At 37.6% G+C, this 25,677-nt stretch overlaps 1 protein-coding gene across 2 annotated transcripts in view; it reads left to right on the forward strand.

The window, feature by feature from the left end:
* The first annotated feature begins 11,761 nt into the window (after positions 1–11,761).
* The window catches only part of LOC126824565 (transient receptor potential cation channel subfamily M member 2), a 37,728-nt gene continuing 23,812 nt past the window's right edge, over positions 11,762–25,677 (forward strand). For both annotated transcript variants that reach the window (XM_050553797.2, XM_050553798.2), the window contains exons 1-7: positions 11,762–11,879; positions 13,313–13,495; positions 15,998–16,098; positions 19,314–19,428; positions 22,840–23,020; positions 24,492–24,664; positions 25,310–25,442. In XM_050553797.2, the coding sequence (XP_050409754.2) occupies positions 13,355–13,495; positions 15,998–16,098; positions 19,314–19,428; positions 22,840–23,020; positions 24,492–24,664; positions 25,310–25,442 (844 nt within the window). In that variant the 5' untranslated portion in view covers positions 11,762–11,879; positions 13,313–13,354. The remainder of the gene's footprint in view (positions 11,880–13,312; positions 13,496–15,997; positions 16,099–19,313; positions 19,429–22,839; positions 23,021–24,491; positions 24,665–25,309; positions 25,443–25,677) is intronic.

Raw genomic sequence — 25,677 nt, forward strand, 5'->3', positions numbered from 1 at the left:
CGATTCATAATCTGGCCAGTACTGGATCACGGACAAAATTGGAATTCATGAAAATTGTGAATTGGTAATGTAAAAGACTTCTCGTTAAAAGAAATCGCTTGCATGCCGTGTTTATATGCAACTCACGTACATCTGGTATTATCGAACCCAGGGAATAATTGAGCGGTCGATCGGAAGTGTTACTGAGTTGACAACTAGTTACATGGGTTTCACCATGATTGTGTCCTGAAAGTATGTGATATGTAATTCGCTTGTACTATCATTTAAATAGAATTAATAGCTAGGGAATTTGTGGTTGACACGACACCAGCTTAACTTCAATAACTCGGTGGAAACAAATTAACGAGCACGGAAACGAATTGGTTGTGGATCTAATTTATGACATGAACTGGTCAGCCAAAACATTTCCACCACATGTGATAACTAGTAAGGAACACCTGACGCTAGTTCAATACTAGGTTACTTTCCTTTCAACCAACGATTTGAATTTGAGCAATTTGTGGTGTGACGAGACGCATGTACGTTGACCCTGATATCCAGTTACGCTTTCGAAGAAATAATGGTTCAACATTTAAACGTCTCGTCCTGTATGGACAATATAACAACGGCCCAACATTCAAACATCTCGTCCTGTATGGACAACCAGACATCGAAAGAATGCATTACAACAGATATAAATGATTTTCTACTTGGAAGTATATTTTTAGTAACAGACTTCGTATTGATAGCACAAAATATTATATTGTTACAAGCCGTACGTAAACTGGTTAGTATTTCAAAAGCCTGTCGCTGGATTTGGTATAATGAATTGATTGTAGAAATAGGGATTTATTTGATATATCTCGGAGGGGACATTCCCGCCTTTTTCTTAGACGTTGAGATAAGTCATTTAGAGCTGGTCATAGTGGTCATTTTGTTTTTCACATGTTTATTCATGTCAACACATATGTTAGCAGCTAATATGTACAACATATATCTAGCATTCCATGCCAAATATGATTATTCGAATATCAGTAAAAAGAAAATTCGTATTTTCTTGTTGGTTTCTTGGATGCTCAACATTCTGATCTCTTGTATGGTTTTGTTGGACAACAGCCTACTTGTTCCAAGTCCAACTTTGTTAGTAGATTTCCAATTAACAACATCAAACATGTGGATTGTATTGATTCAGATTTTGAATTTCATTGTTTATCCCACTGCCTGTGTAGCATGGTCATTTATGCGAATTAAGAAACTTCAGGCTTGTAACAAAGCGTTGAGTAATGCGGCCCAAGTAGGTTTCCTTGCTGGATATAAACTGGCCTGTCTGTTATTTAAATTATATATGATACACATGGTATCCATTGCTCCTTTTATCATTTTTGTCTATCTTGGCCGCACCCTTAAAATGTTCGAAATTGGTATTGAATGGAATGTGTTAGAAACCGTGTGTATGATTATGGGTCTTGTGGCTCCGTTTTTAAAATTGCCGATATTTATATTGCGAAACAAGGAAATAATACAATTTCTAAAATGTAAACAATGTTGCTACAAAAACTCAGTTGTGCCATCTTCCGCATAAACCAAATTTAAGTTTCATCACTATCGTATAATACACAATTTGCTATCTCATATAGTAACTATTTTTGTCCACGGTCATTATAACTGTCGTTTCTGAAATGAAATGGGGTTTAACGTCCTAGTGTTCTGCACCGACTGGGCTAATGAAGACGAGCATACGCAATACAGTGTACTATGAGGTAAATTTTGCCAGGGCAGCAGCGCTACAACCCACTCTTTTAACGAATTCCAACTGCCAAGGGATCTTTTACGCGCTTGCCAATGTGTTTACGGGACCTCAGTGTTTCGTCCCATCCGCACTACTAGAGAGCTGCCTTTGTCAGGCCCTCTATAACCTGCAGCACTGCCACAACAGACAATAGGAAACCACTTTGAAAAATCCCGATGAACTTTTTTGGCCAACACAGTGGCTGTCCTGTCGTTCCTAATTTTCTGATATATTTGTTTATCGATTTCACTGATACCCCCCCCCCCCCCCAAAAAAAAAAAAAAATTGATACATATGTATATGTTGAATTGGGGGGGGGGGGGGGGGGGGCAAGAGCACGCCAGAAAATCCTAGTGATCATTCTCTGCCAACACTGGGATCCAACACAGGTTTTGAGATCCAGCGCCTTACTGAATGGACCATCGCGGTTCCTTCAAGGATAACAATTATTGTACATGAATTTCTCTGCTATTACATGTATGTGAATTATATGCGATGTATTCTGCAATTAGATGTTAAATATTATATGTGAATTATATGCGATGTATTCTGCAATTATATGTTAAATATTATATGTGAATTATATACGATGTATTCTGCAATTATATGTTAAATATTATACGTGAATTATATGTGATGTATTCTGCAATTATATGTTAAATATTATATGTGAATTATATGCGATGTATTCTGCAATTATATGTTAAATATTATACGTGAATTATATGCGATGTATTCTGCAATTATATGTTAAATATTATACGTGAATTATATGCGATGTATTCTGCTATTATATATTAAATATTATACGTGAATTATATACGATGTATTCTGCTATCATATGTTAAATACTGTACGTGAATTATTCTGCTATTGCATTTTAAATACTGTATGTGAATTATATACGATGTATTCTGCTATTACATATTAAATATTGCACGTGAAATATATATGATATATTCTGATATTGCAAGTTAAATACTGCATGTGAATTATATACGATGTATTCTGCTATTACATATTAAATATTGCACGTGAATTATATATGATATATTCTGCCATTGCAAGTTAAATACTGCATGTGAATTATATACGATATATTCTGCTATTACATGAATTTCTCTGCTATTACATGTATGTGAATTATATGCGATGTATTCTGCTATTATATGTTAAATATTATACGTGAATTATATACGATGTATTCTGCTATCATATGTTAAATACTGTACGTGAATTATTATGCTATTACATGTTAAATACTGTACGTGAATTATATACGATATATTCTGCTATGGCATATTAAATAGTATACGTGAATTATATACGATGTATTCTGCTATTACATATTCAATATTGTACATATATTATATACGATGTATTCTGCTATTACATGTTAAATATTCTCCATGAATTATATATATGAAAACTTTTCCGAAAATGAAAAATTCTAAATGCACAGCTCTGCAGTTTTATTTATTATATCTTACCCCTATACAAACTTCATTCATTTAAAGAAATCCCTCACAATTGTGGTAATTATAATCAGAATAGGTTTTAGCTTCGTTTTATCTCCTGAGGGGGTAGGGGTGACGGGGTGGATTGCTGAATGGTTAGCACGTGCGCGCTGTATCATAAAGTCTGTCATTGAGTCAACTGGCATGGTTTCGATAACCCAGTTGTACATGACAAGGAGTAGAATGGCCTGTCCAACCTCGTGGGTTTTCTCCGAGTCCTCCGGTTTCCTCCCACTGCTAAAGACCCCTACGCGCAAGCGAATTATTGAAATAAATAAAAAATTAAACCATATGCTAGTCCCGAAATGTAGTAATATGGAGGGAAAGAATTTGTGCTTAGAAACTGCTGTGTAAATTTTTTTATGGTTTTGATTAATTATTCCTCATTGCCAAAATATTAGCTAAGGTACATATTGTGACAATAACAAGACAGGGGGTCTACAGACAAAGGATGGAGAAATATGATGGCTAGAACAATAGCGTTATCTTTTATATTATTGATTCTAACTTCATAACCACAAATATAGAAAGTATATGCTGGTTATTACGTTAACTAAGCTATAGATTAATGAACATGTTGGTCGTTTACATTTTTCTCTACCTCTACTACTAAATGCCATTTAAGGATATTATATCATATTTGTTGACTAAATTAGGAAACAATCCCTGTCGATATACAGGTTTGGGGTGAATGACCATTCCATACTTGGAATTTAGCTGTTATCAGTTGTTTACGTAAATAACAGAGACAAAAGACTATGCACCTATATAAGGGAGCGGGACTAGAATAATTGAGTGAGATCATGTGGATTTTGTAGACGACTATTTCATGTGGTAGTGTTTTCCTGGGTCTAGCCATGCTGGCTAGATTTTTACAGGATTGGGGTTGGAGAGAAAGAGATGTTAATTTTAAATATTATAATGTAGACTATAATGTGTAACTGTTGTGACATAAAATGTTTAGCAAAAACACTATCGTTGTTCCTGTTACTTATTTGAGTCGGTATCGTGAGAAAACACAATGGTGAAGTCCTTAAGAAGAAAGATACAACAGTGGCAGTCCAGAGCCAACCAACCCCCCATTAGACGATCAGGCCAAAAACTAAGATGTGTAGTTGGATAGTACTACATGTCTTATTTGATTGCCGTGCCAGGATTCGATTTTTAAGGGAATGAAGCAGCCTCATATTGGTACATATGTTGATTTGGCACCAGACAAGGATAAATCTGAGATGAACACGGTGAGCAATGGAAAATTGGTGGAAATGGGTAAATACATTTTTTTCCTGACAAACTGAAAGTGTCACTTGCTTTAACAGGCCAAAAACTTAGATGTCTAGTTGAATAGTACTACACCACTGCTAAAGACCCCTACGCGTAAGAGAATTATGGAAATAAAATTGAACCATATGTTATTCCCGAAATGACCTAGTTTGTGTCGAGTGGACATTAAACCCTATCTCTATCTATCTCTCTATCTCCTGAACACGACACGGATAAGACAAGATTAATTAACGGAAAGAATTACTGTTGACACCTGTTATGTTTCCTCTCAAATTGTTCATGATATATTAATATTCATAATATACTTAAACATACATTTTCATTAATTTTCTCGAGTAACTATATATATAAGTTCCTGACAATAACTATGTTATATACCATTTAAACGCCATGTTTAAGTAAACATACATTATGCAAGAGCTAATCTGCAGATTTCAGATCTTTCTTTAATTTCTATTCCCTTAAATAAGAATAAGACAAGACTGGTTTGGGCGTTATAAGATTTTAATTTAAAAATTAGCGAGTAAAAATAGATTGATTACCCCTCGCCGATAAATTTGTCAATATTTAAGACATAAAATCAAATGTTGAAAGGGGTTTTAATTTTACAATATTCCAGTTTCAAGGTTGTCTTATATATGAATACAAATACAATAAAAATATATACTAAAAATGTAATACACAAATGCTGATAAAAGGGAATGGGAGGGTGGGAAATAAATAAGTCGACAGCCAGGTAAAGAAGCGCTTCAATGCTAGATTACAGGGCGAACAACACCTATCATCTCGCGCACTTGCGGCAAGTTGAGCGAGTTCATGGTTTGGCTGAAGGAAACGCACGCTAGCTATTTGAAACCTATCACGGTTTAAAGGGCTAATTCGACTACAAAAATTAACAGTAAATTCCCAAGTACTTTTATACTTAGACCTGAAATGTTATCTAAATTATTAATTAGACATTAACTTATCCAGACCATAATCAACTCTCGATGTCATCGCTAGCCTATGATGTTTACTGGATCAGGATCCGATTTGCTGCTCAACTTTCATTCATAATTTAATCATGAAATGGATATTTCGAATTCCATGCAACTGTCAGGGGTTCGGTTACGGTAGCGTCAATGTGTACACGGGACCTCGGTTTCTCGTCCCATCCGAACAACCATACGTTATCTCCTGCCAGGTCCTATTACCTACACCACGTCAAAAAATCAAGATGAACATTCTAGGTCAACGCAGGGATCGAACACGGGGCCATCGTTGGGACTTCCGTTTTGAGTTCTTAGAAATGGCTGGTTAATCATAATGATCATCTTATTCATGTGTGGCTTCCAGAGACATTCAGACGTTTGTTCTTTATTAGTTTTGAAGTTTTAACCAGAAACAGCTGATTTTAAAGTAATACTGCCTGGATAACCACGCTCGATTGTCAGTCTATCGAGGACTAAAAGGCGTGCGGCACTAATCCATTCAATTTCTTGGCTACCCGATAGTCCAGGGAATTATTATGGCTTCTCGGGGCCATGTCTAATTTTCCAAAACCATCAAATGCCAAAAACCTCTTCATTTTGATCGAGATTGAAGGCTTCGTTAAATATCAGAAAACCCACTCCCGGCATTTTTCCATAAAAGTGCCTATTTTATGTTACTAATTCTATCTGGTGAATACGAACAACAAACTAGCTCGTTGTTCAGGTATAAAGATAGCTTGTAACAATCTATTTCCTAAGACTTTGACGTTTTAAACCAATTAGGCTCATAAAATAACAACCCCAACGTATTCCTGATAAAATTGTCTTTATGGTGAATAACGAAGGACGAACCACAAGTTAACTTCACTTGGCTTATTGTTGTCATCCGTACGTTTACGTTTGTGGTCACTCTACAGGTCACAATTTTAATCCGATTTTAACGAAACTTAAAACATAGGTTTATCTTCCACCACAGATCTCGGTTCCTTTCCTTTCGATATTGGCATGCATCGGACCGTAACTTCATGGATTATGGACCCTGATTGTACGAAATAGGTTGTGGACACTCTAGATGTCAAAATTTAATCCGATTTTGATAAAACTTGAAATGTATATTTATAAATAAAATATCTCGGTTCCTTTTAATATTCGTGTCTCTCCCACCGTAAATTCATGGATTATGGACCCTGTTTGTACTAAATATCATGTTTTTAGGTTGTGGACGCTCTAGATGTCACAATTTAATCCGATTTTAATAAAAGTTGAAACTAAAAGACATCGCTCACAATCTGATTAAAATACAGATCTATATTTCGTTTCGTTGTTTTATACTTTCGATGGCCTACACTGCATGAAGATCTGACCAGTTGGTTTGGGAGGTTGCGTCAGGGGTCATTCGAGCGGCTTTTGACCCTATGCCGCCAGGCCTTTTATTAACCAATCAGCATTCATGTTTGTAGTGGATTACCACGCTTGCCATAACAGACCGTTTCATTGGCTAATCCCTCACATCATCCAGAACACGTCAATGATAACAACTCTTCCAGATCCTAGTGTAGTAAAGACAAGTAAAATGAAATTTTGAACTATAAAAAACGAAACAAAATAGGATCTGTGTTTTAATCAGATTGTGTCTCTCAAACCGGAACTTCCTGATTGTACGAAAACCGCGATTTTAGCTTTAGTCACTCTAAAAGGTCACAATGTTTATTCGATTGGATATATCACCGTTACACCCTAATGACGGTTAAGTTCGATTTTTTTTTTAAAGCCGGACTAAAATTGCCAAACAAAATGACCGCTCCTGTAAGCAAACTTTTATCTGATTTTGATGAAATCTAAAATATATGCTTATATCCGACAGATCTGAGCTCCGTTCCATATCGAGCATTTCGGAACGTAGAAAATCAGGTTTGTTGCTTGCGAACCCTCTAGAAGTCACAAATTTTATCCGATTTTAACAACAGTTTCAATATATCACCATTACACCCCAATGATAGTTGATTTCGAAAAATCGGACTAAAAGTGCCCTACAAAATGGCCTCACCTTGTACGCAAATAGTGTAAAAATATGTAATACCGACGTTGTGGAACCTCTAGAGGTTACAATTTGATAAAACTTAAAATATATGTTTATATACCAAAGATCTCGCCTTTTTCGATATTCCCGCATATCGGACCATAACTTCCTACATTATAGACCCTGATTTTACGGAAAATCGCGTTTTTAGCTTGTGGTCCACCTAGAAGTCACAATTATTATCCGGTTTTGATGAAGCTTAAAATATATTTTGATATCCCAAAGATCTTGGTTCCTTTTGGTATTGTCGCTGGTCAGATAGTAACAACCCGGATTATGGTTCCTGAGTGTACGCAAAATCGTGTTTTTAGATTCTTCTCTGTCCATCTCTTCCACATTTGCACGGCAACAACCTTTTAACAAACGTTTCAATGAAGACCAAAAAAGACCAATTTTTGGCAATTGGCCATTTTTCCAATGAACGCTTAACAAGACCCAGAATAGACAGATTTAATCGCTCAGTAAAAGATCCCTTGGCAATTGGAATTCGATATAATAGTAAGCGATAGTGCCGGGCAAAATTTCCCTCATAGCACACTGTATGGCGTCATAGGTCATTTTTGACTTATTTTTGAATTCCTTGGTATCAATTTCCTATAGGCTCCTAGTACATTATTAACCCCAAATATGAATATTAAGCGAGTTATCATAGACATTAACGGATTTTAGGGCGATTTCGGGGGTCCAAACAAAAAAGCCCCCTAAAAATTTTCCCCAAGGCCGACCAAGGGGGAAATTTTTTCTGAAAGGCTACTCACATTACTTGTTCATATGAAATAATATTCGCTTGGGTAGGAATTTTTTCCCACCAATTATGTACCTCAACCAGGCTATGAGCATTCTTGATATAATAGTAAAAAACAAAGATATTGCAAAATGAATATATTGAAATTTCATTCAAATTACTTTGTTTTGAGCGATTTATCACTGTTTGTAGTTTTGACAAGATGTACGCATTGATTGGTTTTGCTTCTCTATTTTAAAATTAAAACATTACATGGTTGAAGCATTCTAATCTACTTATAATCGGTGCCATCCGATCACCTAGAATATGGGCTTGTCATGTTAATAAATATTTAAATAATAGTTATAACTATTGAAGCCAAACGAAAGACCGGCTCCGGCTGGGCTAATAAAGACGTGCATACACCATACAATTTAAAATGCTCTTATATCGAATTCCAACTGTCAAGAGGTCTTTTACGTGCACTCCAATGTGTACACCTGACCTCGGTTATTTGTCCCATCCGAACGACTTGACAGTTGTCCTTGGCATCCCCTCGTACTGCATCGCTGACAGCGGGAAACCACGCCTGAAAATTTACTTCTCGGCTAACACCAGAAGTGAACCAGCAATCTTACCCACTTAGCCACCGTGTACCAGCATCTTTAAGAAATCAAAATATATATAACAGCGCTAGATAATGTCTATCAATTTGATTCACGGCAAAAGAAGATGGTGGCGTTTTGTAACATACGGAGCAGCATCTACTATGCAATTTTCAGTTCGTCATATCTTTGTAAATAATGAATGGAACTGAATCCTATTTGAACGGAAATTTCTATTAGAGAATCATCTTTCACAATTCTGCAATGGATTCTACAGCGTCAAAACCCTGCATGGAATCTTTCAAAATACATTATGCAAGAGCTAAATCTGCCTATTGCAGGTCTGTCTTTAGGCCTCAAATGTTATCTAAATTATAAGTTAAACATTAATTAACTGATCCAGGCCATAATCAACTCTCGATGGCATCAGATTTCTCCGATATTAAATAGATTAGAAAGGTTCAGCCATATTTTGATTTAATTTAAAAATGGAGGAGCGAAACTGAGCTTCGAACAACCAGTACCGTATTTGCATTATTGCACACCACTTGTCAAACCTTCAAAGGTTAATATCTTCGCTCGCAATAGAGTAATTTGAATGAAATTTTCAAATTGTTCATTTTACATTATTTATTTTCGAACTATTATAGCAATAATGACTAGTTCTTTATCTAAATCTACATAGTGTATCTTTAATAATCAGATTGTTATTAATGTTTCTCAATCTGCATGATTAGTTTCTTACATAAAGAATATAGAAGCGTCATTAATTGTTTAACATCCGTCACCCTGGCATTATTTTATAGCATTGTTCAGGTTGAAAAGGGCGTTTGGTTTTGAAAGAATCGGACGATCTAAGGTTCTATATACATTATTTATTTATCTAATATCCCGTTTCTTCATTGATCTTTTAACAAAATGATATCTTCCTTTTAAGCTGAATACATGTAATAAACGCTGGAGGAATTTATTTTATTAATGGTTTTAATCATAATTTTTTCATAAAATAGCAAACATAACATGACAATAATAAGAATATGATACAAAGCTAAAATCTTGTAATATATAACGTGCTTCGTGTACGACTTTATTCCCTTGAAGATATACAAGAATAGATTTGTATACTTAGTAGTACTAAATACATGTATTTAGTATGTTTCTTGTGTAAATTCCCAGTGTTTTGTCAAAATGATCTCTGATCTCTGTATGTGTGTCGGGGGATGGGGGGGGGAGCAGATGAGACACTTGTCCAGGGTCCAGAGCCGAGAGGGGCTCGGATAGGTGCTGAGTAATGTTTTAAAAGAATTGTTGGTAAAAATTAATGAACAAAATACATTATAACTTATTCGTAAAGTAGACGAAAATCGGTTACTTTCCTGTGTGTTGGTGGGATTAGAATCCGATTATGTCAGGCCACTTCGGTGAATTAAATATTATAATCCATCTCCGACCAGTTTGAAGCCCTCGTCACCATCAGGGTATCCGGGACCGTTAGGTAATTGGGCCTAGTCCGGGCCTGTCGAACCGTACAATAATTGTGAGGACATCAGTGTTGATCGCTCTAGACAGACTCAATAGTTTATGTGATTAATTTTTTTTATAGATGTTTTTGTTTATCCATTTGTTTGCTGGCTTAAAACTTCTTATCAAAATCATGTACAGCTGATTATTATTACATGAGTAAAACTAAAACGTAGTACATGTATTTGATATGTCACATGTTATTTTAGCGAAGTCATCCCCATTTACCCCAGATATACACCAAAATGATGCTACAAACCATGTATCTTTCAAAGATTTTCGAGCCCATGGTTGGGCTTACGTATCTCTGAATTCTGGTTAAGTGGACATAAATCCTCAGATTCATGTATGCCTATGTGTGGGCCTATTGTTGTAAATGGCTGTCGGGCTGCGACGCAGCAAAACTTTGGTCAGTTCTCACTAAAATATAATATTTGAAGGAACTCCTCATAGATATACCCTTTAAAGATTTTGATTGGTTGGGCTTACGTATCTCTGAATTCTGGTTAAGTGGACATAAATCCTCAGATTCATGTATGCCTATGTGTGGGCCTATTGTTGTAAATGGCTGTCGGGCTGCGACGCAGCAAAACTTTGGTCAGTTCTCACTAAAATATAATATTTGAAGGAACTCCTCATAGATATACCCTTTAAAGATTTTGATTGAATCAGTGCGTGGTGATTTATTGCTTTAGATCCTGCTCGTATCTATACCCGTAAACTGACCGACACGAAATTCATTAAAACGAATAATACTAACGCAGTGATTCATTGTGAATATATCGAGTAAGTGGCGGATTAGCTTTATTAACGTCCGCTTACACCGAAGTGACGTTCGTTCGTTCCTAGAGTTTTCCGTCCACTTCCACCATAGGGATCTTTAGCAATGGGATGAAACTGGAGGACCAGTAGTAATCCCCGGTTGTACGTGACAAGAAGTAGGGTTGCTTGTCTAACCTCGTGGGTTTTCTCCGGGTCCTTCGGTTTCCTCCCACTGCCAAATACCCCTACGTGCAAGCGAATTATTGAAATTAAATTAAACCATATGTTAGTTCTGCAATGATCTAGCCTGTATCGAATGGACGTTAAACCCAATATCTCTCTAACTATTGTCCGGTTGCCATGTCCGGTATTATATGATTGTATAGTCATATCCTACAGGTATAATACACAGTACACCGTACATATAATATTCATGATATATTCAATAACATAGTCTACATGTCACGCCTCATCAATTTCCACTCAGTACAACAAAATACCAAACATACTAACTAGTCCTTGACAGTTATAAACGGTGATTAACTTTTACACTAGGAGCGGTCGTGCAGGATGTAACACAACTAACCGTGTGCTTAATGGACAAAATCAAAAGTTGAATTATTGACAACAGAAGAGAATCATAACAGGTAAATACGACCAGTGTTTTACATGTTAATAATAATACACAAAGTACAATCTAGTGTTCAGGGTAAGACAAATTTCGTAGAATTCGACTTTAAATGGTGTCAGTATATAAATATTCACACACTGTATGCGAATTTAATTTTAAAAGAAAGTGAATTGACACACTGAGGCGTGATATATACGAGTGATCTAAGGAACTGTGGATATAATCAGTGACTTATATAATCCAATAACCTATACAGTAGTAAATTTACCTAGTAATCGTTGATACAATCGGGGATATATCAGTGACATATACAATCCATTAATCGATAATGTAACATCCACACATCCGGATTCATACATTGGGGCATAAGAGATTGATACACAAATAAAATGCATGCTTTGATTACAATATTGTGTCGCAATAATGTGACTATTTAAGCTGCCACGCGGGATTGCGCCAGGGCGATATACCTTCCCCGCCTTTGTTCACTCAATTTACAAACGATTTGGTGGACAAATGTTTCTCTTTATTTCTTGAGTTTCTTGAGTTTAGAAAAAGTATTAAATGAAATGGGGTTTAACGTCCTACTGTTATACCCCGATTAGGCTTATGAAGATGGGCATACCCAATACAGTGTGCTATGAGATAAATTTTGTCCATTGTCCATTGAATTCCAAATGTAGAGGGTTATTTTACGTGCGCACCAATATGTACATGAATTTCGTCCCATCAAAAGACTCGAACATGAGACCCCCTTAGTTAGCGAGCCAACGTCTAACCCATCAAGGAATCTCGGCTCTCCAATTTTTTATAGTACATTTACTGAACCTCCAGTTGATTAAACATGCATTATGCTAGAGCAAAATCTGTTTATTACAAGTCTTTCTTTAGGCCTGAAATGTTATCTAAATTATCAATTAGACATTAATTAACTTATCCAGACCATAATAAACTCTTGATGTCAAGGCTAGCCTTCGATGTTGGCTGGATTAGATTCCTATATGCCGCTAACGGCCGTTGATAATTAAATCAGAAAAAGTGGATAATCGAGACTATGCTTTTTATATAAATGATTTTAGTACTGATGACCGAGATTAATTAACTTATCCAGACCATAATAAACTCTCGATGTCAAGGCTAGCCTTCGATGTTGGCTGGATTAGATTCCTATATGCCGCTAACGGCCGTTGATAATGTAATCAGAAAAAGTGGATAATCGAGACTAAGCTTTTTATATAAATGATTTTAGTACTGATGACCGAGACTATGCAAAATTTTCACCCGCTTCTTTCTCAGCTCATAGTGGATCAATTTGACTGAAATTTTCAGCAAATTACCTTTACACTATCTAGTTTTTAACTATTATAGCGAGAACTGCCATCTCCTTATCTTATCGCCCATAATGTATCTTTAATAAATTTAAAATTAAACTTTCTTGTTTGTGAACAGAAATAAGAAAAATCATGTAAGAGACTCAGAACACAAGAGGATATGAGTAGTGAATCTGAATCTGGTGCTGCCGTGGAATTAAAGACAGTTGGTGATAAAGAGATTCCTAGTGATGGTTCACATGAGATGTCAACCAACAAAGCTGTGGATGATACTCCACGTCTTGATTACTATGAAGAACAGGTTTGTATATAATACAAGAGAGAGAGAGAGAGGGAGAGAGAGAGGGGGAGAGAGGGAGAGAGAGAGGGGGAGAGAGAGGGAGAGAGAAAGAGAGAAAGAGAGGGAGAGAGAAAGAGAGAGAGGGAGAGAGAGAGGGGGAGAGAGGGGGAGAGAAAGAGAGAGAGGGAGAGAGAAAGAGAGAGAGGGAGAGAGAGAGGGGGAGAGAGGGGGAGAGGGGGAGAGAAAGAGAGAGAGGGAGAGAGAAAGAGAGAGAGGGAGAGAGAGAGGGGGAGAGAGGGGGAGAGGGGGAGAGAAAGAGAGAGAGGGAGAGAGAGAGGGGGAGAGAGAAAGAGAGAGAAAGAGAAAGAGAGAGGGAGAGAGAAAGAGAGAGGGAGAGAGGAGAGAGAAAGAGAGAGAGAGAAAGAGAGGGAGAGAGAAAGAGAGAGTAAATAATTTGTGAGAGAGAGCGAGATAGTTTAACGTCCACTCGACGCAAACTAGGTCATTTCGGTAATAACATATGGTTCAATTTTATTTTAATAAATCCCTTGCGCGTCCGGGGGTTTACCAGGGTGGGGAAACCGGAGGACTTGGAGAAAACGTACACTTGACACACACACTAAATCGTTTGAGTTGTAACATATGGTCCAATTATATTTCTATAATGACAGGGGTTTTTGTGTGTGGATGGAAACCGGAGTACCCGGAGAACTCTATGTTAAGATGTTAAGAAGAGGCTTGTAATAAAACTGTGTAACTGCTGAGGGTTATATGTACGTACACGTCAACATGTACACATGACCACGTGTGGTTGTCTCCATCAAACGACTAGACGCTGTTTGTTGTCAAACCCACGGGACCCCTTGACTAGAGCCTTACTCATTGAGTCACTGCGTCGAGAGAGAGAGAGAGAGAGAGGGGTGGAGTTTAACGTCCACTTGATACAAACTAGGTAATTTCTGGACTAACATATGATTCAATGTTATTTCAATAATTCGCTTGCACGTAGGGGTCTTTAGCAGTGGTAGGAAACCGGAGGACCCCGAGACAGACGACCCTACTCCTTGTTACGTACATTCGGGGAATCGAAACCAATCCACTTGACCCAATGACAGACCTTATGATACAACGCGCACGCGCCAACCATCCGGCTATCCAATCCCCCCCCCCAATTCACCGCGTCTCGCACCATACAACACTAACTTATTAGCATCTTTTACAAATGAAATCGATTCAAATAAAAAAACTAGGCCCAAATAAAGGGACATTATGGAAGATTAAATAAAGTGCACTGTAAAGTTAAAAAAAAAAGATAACGTGACGAGAATTTGCTAAAAATTTCGGTTAAATTATTTCACTCTGATCGGAGAAAAACGAATTTCAAAAACACTGTAGCTCCGATTGTCATTGTTACCCTTGTTATGACAAGTTACAAAATCTCGATTATCCATTTTTACGATTATCATGCGCAGTCGTTGAATCGCAGATCGGATTCAAATCTGTTTAAAAATTGGGACCATCAGATGACATCGCGAGTTGATTATGGTCTGGATAAATTAATTAATGTCTCATCAATAATTTTTATAACATTTTTAAGGCCCTAAGAAAGATCTGCAATATCCAGATTTAGCTCGTGCATAACATATGTTTAATGGATAACAATTACCATGGATTATTTCACTGTGGCGTTTTAAAAGAGAGTGAGAATTAGGGTTTAACGTCTACTCGTCATTTGGGAACTTTGGTTCATAACCAAATAATGTTTTATTTGATTATGTTCCATTTTTAAACGTGCAACTTTTCTGCAACAACCGGGATAATGAAATCGTTGCCAACAGCAACACCGCGATATCATCCATTCGCAGAGTTTAGGTCAGTGACCAAATATGCATGGTGTCTAGCTTAAGGGTTCAATTTGATTTGTAACATCGGCTTTCTGCCTTGACGGAAAGATACTCAATAAATTTAGACAGAGCTGCAAGTCAGTGGCAGGCTTTGTTAACGCTTGCGCGTTTGATCATAAGGTCTGTCATGGAGTCAAGTGGTGTAGGTTCGATTCCCCGCTAATTGTACATAACAAAGAGTAGAGTCCGCATGTCCAACCTCTGCCCCCCCCCCCTCCACACTGTTAAAGACTCCTATGCGGTAGCGAATTGTTGAAATAAAATTTATTTCTCTCTCTCTCTCTCTCTCTCTCTTCTCTCTCTCCATGTTTAAGACTACACTGTGTATAAGAAATGCTTCTGACAGTGTCAAAACTATATACCAGTGATTCTCAACCTTTATTTGCCAACGGCACACCTTGGAACACATGAACAAATAGCGGCACATGTGGCTAAATATATATGAAAAATATTTGAATTTTGAAAATTTAAACATGGCAAGTCATAGACGGCATTTTTTTAGAGTTCCGTTAAAAATTTTGCGGCACACTTAGGAAGATCATTGCTATATACACATTATCCGTTTCGCCCTAGATCTTAAGGCCCTAGGTTTTAGTCTGGGCTATTAATTTATTTCCAGGAAGAAGAAGACGAAGTTCGCTGGATAAAGTCACATGTACAGAAAAAATGCCAATACCATAAATATCTTGAACCTCTACACACACGAAGTAGACTTGATGAGTTAGTAAAAAGTTTTTTTAAAAGTATAATCTCTTCATTAATTCATTTTGATTATTGTTCAGGATTAACAACCCCATATGTTACTGTTACTAAGGTATAATTCACACATTTAGTAACATTCCCATGTTAATGCCGTGGAAATATGCTCATTATGTCCATGCTGGTCAAGGAGAACTGTCTATGTTATGAATATACGTCGTATCGGCTTCGCTGCCGAGAATAATACCCCCATTTCACTGAGCTGCGGAAAGCTGCGGTACTCACGGACGCCGGCGGAATGGCTTCTACGGAAGAGCTTCGGCATTTTTACGCGGAAAAGTGGAAAAATAATTCCACGGAAAATGTCCATTTCACACGCTCTCGGAATACCTTCGGAACAGTCACGGTATCTTCGGAACACATACGGGTAAACTATGGTAGAAATCACGACGAAGCGGCGGAGAAACTGCGGAACAATTAGGAATGCGCCCAGATCGTCACGGAAGATATTCGGACAACTTGCGGGCTACACTCGGCAATGGCGGAAAATACGCGGGATAACTGCGGTAGCTGGCGGTACTAATCCGTTTGGCAAGGTAAAACTTCGGAATGACTGCGGAACAAGCGCGGACCATCTTCGGCAACCGCGTTTCGTCTCAGACCATTCGCGACGTACCTGCGGAAAATCGGTAAAGATCAAAGGAGGGCACCGGATTCCGCCGATAAAATCACTGTTTTGAAGACAGAAAGAACGTTTGCGGAAAAATTTGTTCGTGCTCTTCCATTGTTAAACCGGGAGTGACCCCTAACATTCGCAAGTTTTCCGCTGTTATTCCGTATACAAAGGCAGTTGCCGCATGTATACCGCAGACATTCCGTCACTTTCCGCGGGTGTCAAATAGTCACGGATTACATGCGTTCGTGTAAGGTAAAATACGGAAGACCTTCGCCTGCGAAATAAAAGCGCGGTATAATCACGAAATGTTACGGATTAGACGCGAATGAGATACTGAAGTGGCCTAAATAACCTGACGCCATGGATAATGATGCATTACAGAGCGGTGTGATGACGGGTTAGTCACGGATTAGGCGAGGTTAATATACGACTCGTTTGCGGACTACCTGCGGAAGCCGCGAATCAATTGCGGACTGTTTGCGGACTTCCCGCGGAACAATTTGCAGGGTATAAAATCCGTGCAAAGTCATCCTTCATTCATAGATATTTCTACCTCGTCATCCACAACAGGTATTGCAAACAATTGTTTTAAGATGCCAAAGGGGAAGCCTAGTTGTAAAAAGAAGGGTGCAGCAATTTTATAGGCGAAATCACGTGCAAATCATGTGCTCTTTACCAATTTTTCCGCAGGTACGCCGTGATTGATCCGAGACCAAACGCTGTTGCCGAAGATCGTCCGCACTTGTTGCGCATTTATTCCGCGTATAACGCAAGTACTCACAGATTATTCCGCAGTTCTACCGTGCCAAACGGATTAGTATCGCCAGATACCGCAGTTATTCTGCTACTGCCGGGTGTGACCCGCAAATTATCCTTATGTCTTCCGTGCTCATTCCCATGTGTTCCGCAATTTTTTCGCGATTTTTTTCCCGCAGCTCTGCCGTCGAGGTAGAAATATCTATAAATGGAGGTCGGCTTCCCACGGATTCTATACCCTGAAATTTTTTTCCGCGGGAAGTCCGCAAACAACCCGCGATTGATTCGCTGCTTCTGCAAGTAGTCCTCGCGTACCGCATGCAGTACTCAAATGACCCGTATATTAACCGCGCCTAATCCGTAACTAATCTGTCGTCAGGTCGGCTATCCCTCGTTCTTGTGCGTCTCATCCGCATCTTTTCCGTAAACATTCCTTGATATACCGCGCTTTCCTTTCGCAGGCGAAGGTCTTCCTTATTCTTCCTTACATGAACGAAGGTCATCCGTAACCATATAACACTCGCGGAAAGTGACGGAATGCCTGCGGTATACATGTGGACAACTTGCGGCAACTACGTTTGTATACGGAATAACAGCGGAAGACTCTCGGATCGATCCCGATTTAATTGCGGAAGAGCACGGAAAATTTTTCCGCAAACGATATTTTAAGGAACGTTCGCGGAACAATTTGGGCTCGCAAAAGTCTGTGGACGACGAGGAATGACTACGGATTCACTGGGCTTCCTGGCGGAGCCATACGGAGTGAGAGGAAAGACTTACGGACTTTGCGGTACACTTGCGGATTTCCTTCCGCAAGTCCTCCGTGGCCCAGTGAAATGGGGGTATAACCAACATGATGAAAAATGTGTGACCTATTTGATACATCAGTTCTAATGTGTTTTATATCTGTTATACACACGGGGACAAACAATGTAAATGGAAGCAGAATAAATACTTCTCATCATTCGAGAAGATTTGTCGATGTAGGAATTAAAATTTGATCAACTCGCTTGGTGTCTGTTTTCAAGTGGAGCTAATTATAAACAAACAACGGACGTTTCGTAGACGACAGGGAATTAGAACACGAGGATAATAACGATATCTGATTCTTTAATAATCTTTAAGAGTTATTATGAACGAAATATGATATTTTTTATTGATGAAGAGAGCCACGGTGGCTAAGTGGGTAAGACGCTGGCTCGCTAGCCTCGAGGTCACGGGTTCGATCCCTGCATTGGCCGAGAAAGTTCATCCAGATTTTTCGGCGTGATTCCCTCTTGTCAGTGATGCATGGCGGAGGGCCTGACTAGGGCATCTGTCTAGTCTTTCGGATGGGACGAAAAACCGTGGTCCCGTGTACACATTGGCGTGTGAGGGAGAGAGAAATGGCGTTTAACGTCCACTCGACACAAACTAGGTCATTTCGGGACTAACATGGTTTTAATTTTATTTCACTAATTCGCTTGCGCATAGGGGTCTTTAGCAGTGGGAGGAAACGGGAGGGCCCGGAGAAAACCCACGAGGTTGGACAGGCGACCCTACTCCTTGTAACGTACAACCGGGGATTCGAAACCACGCCAGTCGACTCAATGACAGAGTTTATGATACAGCGCGCGCACGCTAACCATTCAGCCATCCAACCCGCCACATTGGCGTGTACGTAAAAGATCCCTTACAGCACACTGTATGGCGTATTCCTGTCTTCAGTAGCCCAGTTCGGAGCAGAACCGTAGGACGCTAAACCCCATTTCATTTCATTTCATTATGAAGTGATATCGATATAGATTTAAATTTTATATTTTAGTAAGGTGGTTGGTTTAAACCCCGTGTGTACTTGTGGTAATCTCAGAAGTCAACATGAATCCACTGATGTTTTTGGTGAATTTGAATTTGATAACGATGATAATCAACTTGCAAGGGTAAAACATTTTTTTGATATAGATAATATGTTTAAATTCAAATGCAAATAAAACGTTTCGGTAGTATACAATGATTTTAGTGAACACATTAGAAGTCATCTGTCGGGGAGGGGTAGATGTCATCTAAGTTTGAAGAGAGAAATTAAACATGTACAACGTTCGATCTTGGGATATCTCTCTTGTGCGAAATTCGAAAGTCATGTAGATATCCCGTATGATTAATGTTTTATTAAACTAAGGCTGTAGAAATACATATAAAAGCACATTGAAAATTATCAAAAAACACACATTTATAACTACACTATATAACATATTCAAAACTCTGACAATTCAAAACACGAGAAATTAAAAGAAATTACGAACACTATAGCGAAACTTTTGTTAAAATATTTTCAACAAATAGAGCATTTTTATGTCTTAAAATTTGCCAGTTACATATCCGAAATTTTCGTTTGAGTTTTTCTACAATAGTCACACCGATAACAAATTTTCTTTTAATGATACAGTTTATCAATAAACTTAACCAGAAATTTATATAGTTAATGAGTTTACGCTCTACTGACGTCGGTAAACTTACCCAATCAACATTCTTAATCTCTTGAGCACTATAACACCAAGGTGCTAATTAAGTGGTGAGATTAACAGAATTTATTCCCATAAAAGATTTAATACACAAGCCGTACATTACTAATGTATGGACTAGTCTCTGTGGTTCTAAATTATAACACCGAGAGAAATATTAAACAAAAATTAACAAATATATTATGGCGTGGTTGCTATGTGATGTAGAGTTAGAACATAACAATATCTTTAACTTGCTTTTTCTCAAAACTATCTTTTCTGACTAGTGCGACCTCACACGGATATAGATTAGTCAATTTACAGTTTAATATCAGTTATCTTTTTAAATAAAGCAACCGAACTGCAGTCGCCTTGACACCAAAAGTTTTCCAATATGAACTCTGAATAAGCTCGTGCACGCTTGTACATGTATAAAAGGAATTGCTCCTTTGATCCAGAAGGTTGTCTACGATATCACCCTAGGTGGAAGTGGACGTAAAAATCTAGAAACGAAAGCACGAACGAATGATCGAGAAGGGTTACTTGATTGAACGGTACAGAGGTGTAACTTGGTCATTTCTACATAAATTGTATCATTATAATATTCTAAAAAAAGACACCCAGGCTTGTAAGCGAGTTGTTCGGATCTTACGAGTCATTCTGATCACAAAATTAAAGATAAGGTATATGTGACCCCCCCCCCCCCCCTATAGCATACTGAGTCGCAATGAAGACATTGATTTATTTTTATTGTTATTTTCACATTCTCCAACTCATTACCTTCAATTTGATGTATAGTTTGTTTGAATTGGGCAACAATTGACTGAGCTGTGTCCATTAGAAACTACCCAACTCACAAAAGTAAGTTTTGAGAAAAAGCAAGTCAAAGATTTGGTATGTTCCAAAACAAAATCCCATAGCAATCAGGCCATTTATTTGCTGTTTTGTCGTTGAATATATCTTTCCATGGATTTTCAGGGGTGCTGAAGACGAAAATCGTAGTCAAAATTTGATCCGACGATTTCCGAAATTCATTTGCTATTTTGCCGTTTAATGTGTTTTTTTGATTTAGGATTTCAAGGGTGCTGACGACGAAAATCGTAGTAAATGCACTTCTTTCGTAACGAAACATCCACAACACATACGACATAATATTCACATCATAGTAGTCTGTTGTGTACATTGTATAATAGGTGTGCCCCCACTATGCCCACTTTTGAAAAATAAGGGATTGGATTAAGTCCAATTAATTCTTAATTGGATTAGTGTATTAAGCGGATTAGTATATTAAGCAGATTAGGATTAGTTGATTGTGGGCACTTGGAAGGAAAAAAAATATAGATATTACTGTATAAAGTTTTATTTTTATTTTTCTGTTTGATATATCATACATGATGAAATATGGCAGTATGACTTCTGTGTGTCCTTATAAAGACAGTGTAATGTGTGCTGAACATTATTCATATTATATTCAAGTGTAATCATGTTATTATAAAATTCATCAATTTAACGATTAGAGTGAGTTCATCTCGTCAATCATAAGACTGAATATTTAGTCACTTCCAGTTTACTTCTGCAAATGCAGGTGAACTGTAGTTCATATATCAGGAGATATGTGCTAAGTACTGACCACACTAATTAATTCCTTGTTAATCTCTCTATTGTTCCCTCTAATGTTCGTCGCCTGAGTGAAACTTGTTTTTATTAGAAAAGTGGGCATAGTGGCATGCGACCGTATAATATAACTTTGGTGAGGTTAATCTCATCAATTAATTAACACATTAGCGCCAGCTGGTGGTCAGGAGATTAAGATTGTTGATTGGATAATCATCAAAAAAGCCGCCACAGCTGTACGCGTGTTCATTAACGAAATGAAATGGAGTTTAAGGTCCTACTGTTCTGCTCCTATACTGGGCTAATGAAGACGGGCATACGCCATACAGTGTGCTATGAGGGAAATTGTGCCCGGGCAGCGGCACTATCGCCTACTCTTATATCGAATTCCAACTGCCAAGAGCTCTTTTACGTGCATTCTAATGTATACACGGGACCTCGGTTTTTCGTCTCATCCGTGTTCATTTAACACGTGAATTAAAATAAGATTTTGCGTGTACGATATTTTCAGGTACCATAACGTTATCAAAATATGAGTCCCTATAGAAATATCAATTTCATAGTCAAGAAATGCTTACGTTCACTTCCGTGCATTTTGGCTTTGATGTAAATATCAACAATATTCGACCCATGGTGAATTTTAAACAATAATATCCAAGATGCATTCCATACTAGAAGCGACAGTAAACAGAATTCGGCAATCTATAAAGAAAATTATTGGCCATTTCGTTTATTTCCTTTTAAGGCCTATAAATTATGTTATGAGATATCAAATAATCACCACTTGGATTAATTATTCGGAGTAAATAATGTAAAATGAAAATATTGAAAATTTCAAACAAATTATTTCGTTCTGAAGCAAGTTATCAATGTGTTTAGTTTAATTGGGATTTGGCCTTGCTTTTCCATTTTTAAATTAAATTTTAAATGACGAACCGTTCTAATCTAGTTAAAATCTCGAGTATCCGATGCCATCAAGAGTTGATTATGGTATGGATAAGTTAATAAATGTCTAATTAATAGTTTATATAACAATTCAGGTCTAAAGAAAGTCCTGCAATAGGCAGATTTAGCTCTTGCCTAATGTATGTTTAAACACACACAGAGAAAGAATATGATCTTGTAAAAGAATCACCACAATTATTTCTAATAGCATGATACGCGAAAAGAATGTATACCCCCACCCCCACCCCACTATTCAATCTTATATTGTCAATTTGGTTTTCTCATTTCCAGTTCATGAAAACTGATGATGTCCAGTTACTCCCACAACTACTGACTAGAAGTCAACGAAGATGGAACAACCCAAGAAAACTGATTTCTATCGTAGGAGGAAATCACAACATCCTAATGTCGAAACAGTCAAAGGAAATATTACGTCACGGTTTTACAGATATTGCAGAGAAATATGAACGAAGTAAAGTCTTCATATCTTATGATGTGAATTTGTTTTTTTCACTTTGGGACCGTTCTGCGTGTAGAACAGTTTACGGTCTTGTTATTCTTGGTCGAAGTGAATTGTTTTATAATACATAAGAATATATAGAGAATCTCTTAAAAATCGTTTTTGATATCAACACAAGTCGATAAAGTAAAATAAAAACCGAGGCTTTAGATATATTTTGATATCAAAAAAGGCGAGTAGGAGATTTTATTTATCACCCAATCCTTTCTTACATGCAAAAATAAATAAATATAATTTACTGAACCTGATTACATTACGGCGTAGTGATACATCATTGTTTTGACAGCAATTCAACCATTGCAAAGTCCTTTATATTGACCCAATGTTTCCATCATGGCCAATTGAATAAAAATAGTTCCTTTTTAATAAAGAAAGAAGAAGTTACTTTTAATAAAAAAATAAATTGTTCATTGAAAATAAATAAAGTAGTACCTTTTTAATTCAGCAATCAAATTCATGTAAAGTGATATCTCTTAAGGAGATATCGCAGTTGATTATGAAATTTATCACACAGGCGATACCTACTTTAGAATGTGTTATTGGGTGATAAAAGGATATTCTAATATTACTAATGACTGATTCGGTTGTTATTGTGGAGTCGTTGAGTGTATGGTGGAGACGAGATTGAAATAAAATGAAATACTGTAACGTCCTACTGTTCTGCTCCGACTGGGATAACGGAGAGGATGGTTACTGGTAGTTTTTGTTATGCAGTGGGGCTTAACGTCCGATTGGGCTAATGGAGACGGGAATTCGTTATACAGTGTGCTATGAGGGTAATTTTTGCCCGAACAGCAGCACCACGGTGTACCCTTATTTCGAATTCCAACTGTCACGTTCACGCTAATGTATACTAGGTTCCTCGGTAATTTATATGCCATCTATCAAACACATTAATCAAAGTAAATCCGAGAAGAGAGAGAGGAGGAAACCGTACGACCCGGAAAATCCAACGAGGCTGGGCAGGTGACCCTACTTCTTGTCACCTTGTCACGTACAAGCGGTGAATCCAAAGCACACCATTTGACCCCATGCCAAACCGTATGATCTAAAGCACTCTCCGTATGTCATTCGGTCACTCAACCGCCCAAAGGGGGGTGGATGGCCGAATGGTTAATACGTGCGCGCTGTATCATACGGTCGTGGTTTCGATTCGCCGGTTGTTCGTGACAAGGAGTAGGTTCGCCTGTCCAACCTCGTGGGTTTTCTACGGGTCCTCCGGTTTCCTCCCACTGCTAAAGACCCTTACCCTTCTCCCTCTCTCTCAACCGCCCAAACTCACGAAGAGTAAGTGAAATCCGTACCTTTAATTTATTACTGGATTTATCTTTTACTGGGCAATGGCGGTCAATAAACCGGAGAAGAAAACTCGAATCCGTCGCATTGATCTGTAATTTAATATTTCCCTTCTTTTATCCTGTAGATATCTGTTTTGTAACGAATGGCGTGAACACCACAATCAACAGACTTGTTGGTAAATCATGTAAGAAGATGAATTTATTAACCGGATCTAACGGATATATTAAATTGACACCTGTTATAGGAGTTGTACCTTGGAGTAACATTCCCAATAAAGACCAGTTAATAGATAGACAGGTAACTATAGTAACAAGATATTTCATTAATAGTTATCTCCCCTTGGTGTAACATTCCCAAGTAAGATCAATTAATACACAAAGGGCGGAGCAAGGTATGTCGTTAATGGGGTTAATAGATACATAGGCAACTATAGTAACAAGATATTTCATTAATAGTTATCTCCCCTTGGTGTAACATTCCCAAATAAGATCAATTAATACACAGAGGACGGAGCAAGGTATGTCATAAACGGGGGTTAATAGATACATAGGCAACTATAGTAACAGGGTATTTCATTAATAATTATCCCCCCTTTGTATGATATTCCCAAATAAGATCAATTAATACATAGAGGGAGGTAATTGTAATACCAAGGTATTTTATTAATAAAGTTAATCCACCTTAGATTATCTTACCTCAGAGTAATTCACATCTAAGATCAGTTAATACATAGAGAGTTAATTATAATAACACGTATTGCATTAATGAGGTCAATTGACCATAAGTTATCTCCCCTTGGTGTAGCCTTCCCGACATAGAGAGTTAATTATTTTAAGACGGTATTTCATTAATGGGATTAATTCATTGTAGGTTCTCTCCCCTTGGTTAAAAGTTGATATTTTTAACCGGACGTATTTTGTTTAATTTATGTGTATATTTTAGGGTAAATGGCAGTTTAAGTACAGTCAAATATATGATAAAAATAGCGTGAATTTAGAAACAAATCATACAGATTTCTTCTTTGTGGATGATAATGACGAATACCGAATGGCATTAGAGAGACAATATTCAATAGGTAAGTTCTAAGGCACTCAGTCAGCAACAATCCCGTGTGGGTCGAGAAATTTCATCAGGATTTTCCAGCGGTGCAGGACAGAGGGCCTGGCAAAGGAAAACGTATAGTCGTTCGGGTATACATTGGCGTGTACATTCGGCCACTGTGGTTTGGTTAAACCTATTACCTCATGAAAACCGTGCTATGAATATAACTTACTTAGATATTTATCCAAACTTTAAATCTCTAGACCATT

This window comes from Patella vulgata, chromosome 6 (genome assembly GCF_932274485.2).
Source record: "Patella vulgata chromosome 6, xgPatVulg1.2, whole genome shotgun sequence".
Lineage (NCBI taxonomy): Eukaryota > Metazoa > Mollusca > Gastropoda > Patellidae > Patella > Patella vulgata.